General features: G+C 41.3%; 1 protein-coding gene across 2 annotated transcripts in view; it reads left to right on the forward strand.

Annotated features, from left to right (window-relative positions):
* CCNY (cyclin Y) overlaps nt 1-5502 on the forward strand; it is a 169617-nt gene extending 164115 nt beyond the window's left edge. For both annotated transcript variants that reach the window (XM_070429668.1, XM_070429676.1), the window contains 2 exons: nt 174-336; nt 4765-5502. In XM_070429668.1, coding sequence (XP_070285769.1) covers nt 174-336; nt 4765-4881 — 280 coding nt within the window. In that variant the 3' untranslated portion in view covers nt 4882-5502. The remainder of the gene's footprint in view (nt 1-173; nt 337-4764) is intronic.
* Nucleotides 5503-7307: the final 1805 nt, after the last annotated feature.

The raw sequence follows: 7307 nt of genomic DNA on the forward strand, positions 1-7307 counted from the left end.
CTAATACCAATTTGGTGGTTAAACTGCAACTCTGGTGTCCAACCAGGTAATTAATTACATGGCTTTTCTTCCTGAGGATGCACTTTTCTGGAGTCTTGTGTCCAGCAGCTTGCCTTGGCAGGCCATACAGCCTAGGATGGCAACTAAATGTGTGCAATTTTTTGTCTTTGCAGGAATGAGTTAGAGCGGCAGTTTCTTGAATTGCTCCAGTTCAACATCAATGTTCCTTCCAGTGTTTATGCCAAGTATTATTTTGATCTTCGTTCTCTGGCAGAAGCAAATAACCTGAGCTTTCCTTTGGAGCCCCTGAGCAGGGAAAGGGCTCACAAGCTTGAGGTAATGTATTTTAACATACTGCTTTTGGGTGCACTATTGCCGACTCATCATCTGGGTGCCATGGAAGGGTAAAGGGTGTGATTACAATGCCGATTTCTCCCACTGTGTTGTTATGAAATAAGGGCAAGGTACCCTGGATTTAGAGGTCGTCAAATAATTTAATGATAATTTGTACAACCTTATATTTTCAATAACCTTAATATCAGTTTTTATTTAATGCACATTGATTCTATTTTTTAAATGAAAGATTTTTTAAGTTTCAGTTTTTAAAAAATAAACCCACAAAAAAGATTTCCCAGCATACGCTTTTATAAGGAAACAGATACTAGAAGGCCCCAATTATTCCCTAATTATTAGGAATCCAGAAACGATTGATTTTGCTTTTTAGTTTTTCAAATTATTTTTCCCATAGCCCAGTTAGAGCTAGGGCCAGCCCCTTTGGCCTTGGTCTGGGTTTAAGGCCTACATTGTTAAGTTGTATGAATTTTGTGTCTTATACTTATATGGAGCTTAGCTCCATATTTGCACCTAGCTCTTGACCCACTGTTCCAGAGCAGTGTGTAGAGGCCCTCTGCATTTCCATCTCCAGGCACCATATTGGTCTCATTCTGCGTTGACCAAAGCCGTAGATGGTATAGTCATGTCTCAAGATTGGTGAGACCTAAGAGGTCCGTACCTCATTTTCCATCCTGTTGAAACATCCTCCCCTGGCCAGTACTGGGTCGTGATGGTCTAACAGGGTTAACAGCTGAAAACAAAATAAGGTTTGAGGTGGGAGGAAGAGGGTTTGGATTAAGCTATGGATTTCAAGCTTAAGAAAGCAAAAACTTAACATAAAAATTTAAAAAGTAAATAATGCTAATTCCTAAAAGGAAACGTAATAAAACTAAATTTGGAAAAGACTGGATGCATAGCATTGGTTTTAAAATAAAAATCCAGGGAGGTTTTCAGAACTTGGTCACTTTTCTGTCATTATACCAGCCTTTAGAGTGGAACTGCTCATTAAATCTCCCATTTCTCTTGTATTCAAGAACATAAGATAGGACTCTGAAGGACTTGCTCCAAGGCACATACTGTCAAACCTTCACAAGCACACACATGAAGTAGAATTTGATATCAGTGTGAACATGAACGCTGTTTCAGTATGCACAGTGGTCCTCATACTCCTCGTGTGCTGAGATGGGCTCAGTCACTCCTTCAGTGCCGAGGTGAGGAGAAGAGCTTGGAGCTCCTAGGAGCCACTCAACCCTGAAGGAAAGCAGAGCTGTGGTTCTCTGAGTGAGAATATTTAATGGTTCAGGTCAGTTAAATGGGGAGCACATAGACTGGCTGAGACTGAGGGAGTCGTGCCTACTTCTTTTCACTCCATTAGCTTATCTGAGTGGAAAGAGAGGAGAACTCACCTGCTCCTGGTGTGGCCATGCCAAATGCCCCAGGGGCAGGAGGAAGGCCAGTAATCTGACAAAATGTTCCCTCCCTCTCCTCCTGAGACACAGAGAAGCGAGCTCTGGGAAAGCAGATGGCACCCCTTTGAAATAATTTCTTAGGAATGGGGTTTCATTGTTTTCCAGACCCCAGCGTTCCTGTTAGTCCATTTGGTTAGCACACTTGAACCCCATAATAGAAAGCAGACTGAGACCTCAGAGGAGATGCCATAACCTGAAGTTTTGTGCTGGTTCAGATGTCCCACCAGCTGGCTATTTTGATATGCTGGTTGCAGCATAGAGTGTAGAAATAGGAGCACCAGGAACCAGGGCAAATGCAAAGTGGTCTTTTCATTAGCAGGTCATTTCTCTCTGAAATAAATTAGTATCCCTCTATGCATATGGAGGATGTGATTAAAGATAATATCAGTTTGCATAATAAAATCTAGAATGAAATAACACATTGCTAATTTGTTATGATATTGCATTCAGACTCATGCTGTTTGTAAGCTGAGAAACAACAAATAAAACAATAAAGAAAATAATTTGCTTTAAAAAATGGTTGTTCAAATGCCCTTAAGGAATCTGATTTTCTCTTCTTTAAGTATGCTACATATATTTCATATATGAAACATTTAAAATGAATTCTCAGTATTACAGCCCACTTGCTACCCTAATTCATCTCTCATTTGGAGGAAGACATCCTTGACTCCTGTCTCTCCTCCATTCCACCCTCCATGCTGCCAGTGGAGTTGCTTTTCTAAAATGCAGTTGTAGGTTGTGGAACATTAATTCTTTTTTTTCTTTTTTTGTTAATCCTCACCTGAAGATATTTTTCCATTGATTTCCAGAGAGATTGGAAGGGAGAGGTAGAGACAGAGATAGAGAAACATCAATGTGAGAGAGACATCGATTGGTTGCTTCCCACATGTGCCCCAACCAGGACCTGGGATTGAGCCTGCAACTAAGGTACATGCCCTTGATGGAATCAATGGACCCTTCAGTCTGCAGGCTGACCGTCTACCCACTGAGCCAGACCAGCTAGGGCTGGAACGTAAATTCTTAAAATCGCTGGCAGTTTTGCATCACCACAAAATAACGCCTTAGCCAGCCAGTGTGTGAGCAGCCGTGTCAGCCTGGCTCTGTCAGCTCTGCTCTCTCCATCCCCTGCTGCCTGCTGGTTGCCTTCCCCAAGCCATCAGCTACCTCTCACCATGCCAGCACACTGCCTTGCTTAAAATGCCAGATCCCTCCTGATAAATTCCTCTTCCCCTCCAAGCACAGCCCTTGAAGCCTAGGTCTGATGTCCATTATCAGTCATGAGTGTCCCTTCATGGATTCCCCAAAATAGAATCAATTGCTTAGTCCCCTCTATTTTTAGTACTTTGACCATTCCTTTGTTATGTCCATGCCTCTGTTACGTGCATATCTTGAGTGGAACTTATATATCCATTCGACACATATTTACTCAGGGCCCTCTGATATCAGGTGCTGGTTACAGCTCTGCCCTGAGAATGGTCATGAACAAAGCTCATAGAGCCTGCTCTTGCAGTTTGCATTCTGCTGGGAGGAGACAAACAATGAACAATAAACATAATAAATAAATAAAATTTGAAATAACCAATATGTTAGAACAGGGGTGGGGAATCTTTTTTCTGCCAAGGGGCACGTGGATATTTACAGCATCATTTGCAGGCCATGCAAAATTATCAGCTTAAAAATTAGCCTGCTACATTTGATCAAACATTTAATTAATTCACTCCTAATGCCTTGGCAGGGCCAGACCAAATGATTTTGTGGGCCTTATAGCTGCATGTTCCACACCCCTGTGTTGAAAGGTTAATTATAAAGAGGAGAGCAGGGTAGGGGTGCGGTAGTCAGAGCCTAATTGAATAGATGATGTTTGTATAAAGACTTGACTTTGCAGACACTTCCAGGCTGAGGGAGGAGCTGGTGCAGTGCCTGTGGTGGAAGCCAGTGGGGAGGCCAGGGGTTAGGGTAGGCAGAGTGACTCAAAGCATTGAGGAATGCATCAGGGAGAGAAGGGCAAGCAGGGAGACCAACTTCAAAGATTATTCTGCAGTCTTAGCAAGAGCCAGTGGGATCTGATCAGGGCACAGGGTGAGAAGTGGGTGGCTGCTTTTGTGCTTTTCCCTTGACTGTGACTTCCTGGTGGATGAACACTGTGTCTGTCCCCCTAGCCCTGGCACAGTCCCCAGCCTTTCTCTGGAATTGTGTAGAAGTTAAAAAACTTCTTCTTTGCTTAGTAATGTCACCCTCATCACTGCATCATCATACAGATGGCAGGTGAATGTGTCTTAGACAAGCTTCCTGGGGTGGTATGAGCCCTTTCGAGAGCTATGACTATACTTCAGCCCCAATGCAGGCCTGGCCCTACTTTTAGCTGCAGCCCTCTGCCTAGAGTCCCACTGCCCTCATCAACAAAATGAAGCCAATGTTGATTATCTTTGCATCCCATGTTTCTGTGCCCCCTCTGGTTCCCTTCTGCAGCAGTGGTCCAGAGATGACTCCCTTCTGCTCTGACTTAGTCTCTGATTAATGATCATGGCCAACTACTGCGCTCCTCATGCACACATCCAGCATGGAGTTCCAGTGCTTCATAGCCACCCTGTGAGGAGGGCGCTGTGATGGCCCCACTTGCAGACAAGGATGCTAAGAACTTAAATGGGGGCACATACCCAGCTCACACACCCCTAAGTGGGGAACCAGCATTGAACTTGGATCTGGCTGACCCTAGGCTACTGTAAGCACTTTGGAAACAGGGACTGTGTCTACACTTTCTTCGTATCCTGCCCTGTGCCACAGTTCTTTGCTGTGGGATGTGAACCATGTGGGCAGGGCCTCTTCCTGGTTTTTTGTTCATGAGTGTCTTCAGTGCCTAGAAGGATGCTGCTCAAGCAGTGCTTGGTGTCTGGTGAGTGAGTGCAAGGAGGGAACTTCAGGGTCCAGCCCTGACCTGAATTGTCTCTCTTCTGCCCCTCAGGCCATCTCTCGCCTCTGTGAGGACAAGTACAAGGACCTGAGGAGACCCACGAGGAAGCGGTCAGCGAGTGCTGACAATCTGACTCTGCCTAGGTGGTCCCCGGCCATCATCTCCTAACTGGGCGTCCCCACTGGAGGCTGTACCATCCCTCAGTTTCTCCTTTAGTTTGAGAAAAGACAGACTTGGGATGGTTTTGTTTTTGTTTCCCTTTTTTGGTTTTGTTAAAGTCATAACTCCATCAGGCTGCTTCGATGACTGCCTTTGAGCTGTGTGGCCCACATGCAGCAAGGCTTTGAGGGAAGCAAAATCAGTATTCTGGAAATCCTGTTTCATACCTTGCCCTGTCATCATTAACAGCACTTCCTTCTTGGAAGATAAAGACTCAAATCCTGGAGGAGGAAGTAAAGGGAAAGGAAAGTTGTGTAGAAGCAGGAAAAATGGCTAATGACATGGCCATTTCTTAAGTCCCCCATCTGGTCAGTAGGTGAATATGACGGAAAACAACAGTAAACACAGTTAGATGTTCATTAAAGACAAGAGTGCTGCCTTTATCACCTCTGTCTGGATCAGTCTGTTCTTTAAGACTTCTTGCATCCCTTCTAACTGCTATTTGGGGATTTGGGGGATTTTTGTTGGTTTTTATTCTGTTTTGGTTTTGGCCCCACAGAGCAGAGAATATAGTTTGTACCATGGCACAGACATCCAAATAAATAGTACTGGTTGTTTCTCTCTGCGCTATTCCTGCGAGCTGTCTCCTGAGCTTTCTTCCTCACAAGTGGAATGCACTTGTTACATTTCCCTACCACTTTATTTTATACACTTTTTCTTCAACAATGGCAAAATTAACTTGACAATAGTGCTGAACCAAAAGTATCCCTTTCCTTCTTTATTCCTAACCTCCCCCCCCCTCCAAAAAAAAAAAATTCTAGATAACATGGGTGCTTGTGCCTTCCAATTTTCATGCAGTTGTTATTTTTAATCTGACCTGAAGTTGTAGTTATAAATCAATCAAACCTCATGGGCCAAGGAAACAATGTGCAGTAGAAGCTGTCCTTGGTTGAGATTTTTTTCCAGATTGCTTGGTGTTTGCCTGAAGTTATTGAGTAGGAGCCATTTCTTTGTACTCCCTGCCCAGTTTGTTCCTCTACTTCCGCATCCATTGTTGCAAGCAATATTCTTATCAATTTTTATATGTTTATTTTAAATCAAAGTTAGTCTATTTGTATAAATTTTTTTAAAAATTTAAAATTAAAAAACGAGGGTGGGGTGGGTAGTCCAGTGGGGAGATTATTGGAGGGCAAAATGTTACTATTTGCTGAGATATTTTTCACAGAATGATTGAATAAAAAAAAAACCACAACACTTGCATTTTCATTGTGGGTGCTTAGAGAAGTTACACAAAATTCAAACTGTGAAGGTTTATGCTTCATTAATTATGACGTACTTTTTTGTTTTCTGACTATTTCTTTAGAAAATAATCTTTTATATCAAAAAGGTTGATCAAATATCAAAGAGTAAATTTGGTATTAAGTCTTAAGAATCTGAGTCAATGAAGCATATAATGCTTTGGGTTTTTGCATATTTTCTTGTGTCACAATGACAAGAGGGTCTAACCTTTTTCCTTTCTTAAGTCTCTGAGGTGAATGGCAGCAGATACTCTATTTCACCTTCCTTTTATGTGAGCTTGGAAAACTTTGGAATCTTATATTATTAGTCTTGAATACCCTTTGGAAATTAAAGGAATTCAGAAAGTTGAAATCCCAAGAATACCAAGCTGAAAGTACTAGTCAGGTTTCAATGAAATTGGTGTCATGGGTAAACATAACCGGGCCAGATATATTGTCAAGTTCTTTCTCATCTAACTTTCAAAAGCAAGGAAGCAGAAAAGGAAAAGTTAATTATTTTTCCATTGTAATTGTATTGATATACTTTGTATGGGTCCAAAATCAGCTTCTCTCTTCAAGTAAGAGTCTGATTTAGAACTTTAGAGATCTAAAAATAGAGAAAATAATCATTTTATATTCCCTATTCTATAGAGCTTAAAAAGGGACATATTTTCTTAGCTGAATATGAATACCTCTCAAGCATAAATTAGTTCCTCTCATGTAAAGTATCTTATTTTACCAATCCATTTCAAGAAAGAGGTTCTGCTGCCTTTAAAGCAGAAATCTTATTTTTATCCCTTTTATTTGAATGAGATTTGAAAGTTGAATTATGTAAATATTTCAATGCATCAACTATTATTTTGTGGCGTTTATTAAACTACTTTAAAAATTGTATAGTCTATATATTGTATGTACATACAGTCTGATAACTTAAAATTTAAAGTGAATCCCGTAAAACCTGGCTCACTCTTTGTTTAGACTATTGAATATTGTTTAGCCTTGTGCACTGGACTCTACCTCTGTATAGGAAAATTTTCCATATCATTAATAAGTATTGATCTGTATTAATTGGTTATGTTTCTTGCACTAAGAATTTTTAAGCTCTGCTGTAAGTGTAGATTTTACTTTGCAGTATGAATCACTTGACACATAGCTAAA

This window comes from Myotis yumanensis, unplaced genomic scaffold (assembly GCF_028538775.1).
Source record: "Myotis yumanensis isolate MYYU_CA2020_CCGP unplaced genomic scaffold, mMyoYum1.0.hap1 SCAF_1, whole genome shotgun sequence".
Taxonomy (NCBI): Eukaryota; Metazoa; Chordata; class Mammalia; order Chiroptera; family Vespertilionidae; genus Myotis; species Myotis yumanensis.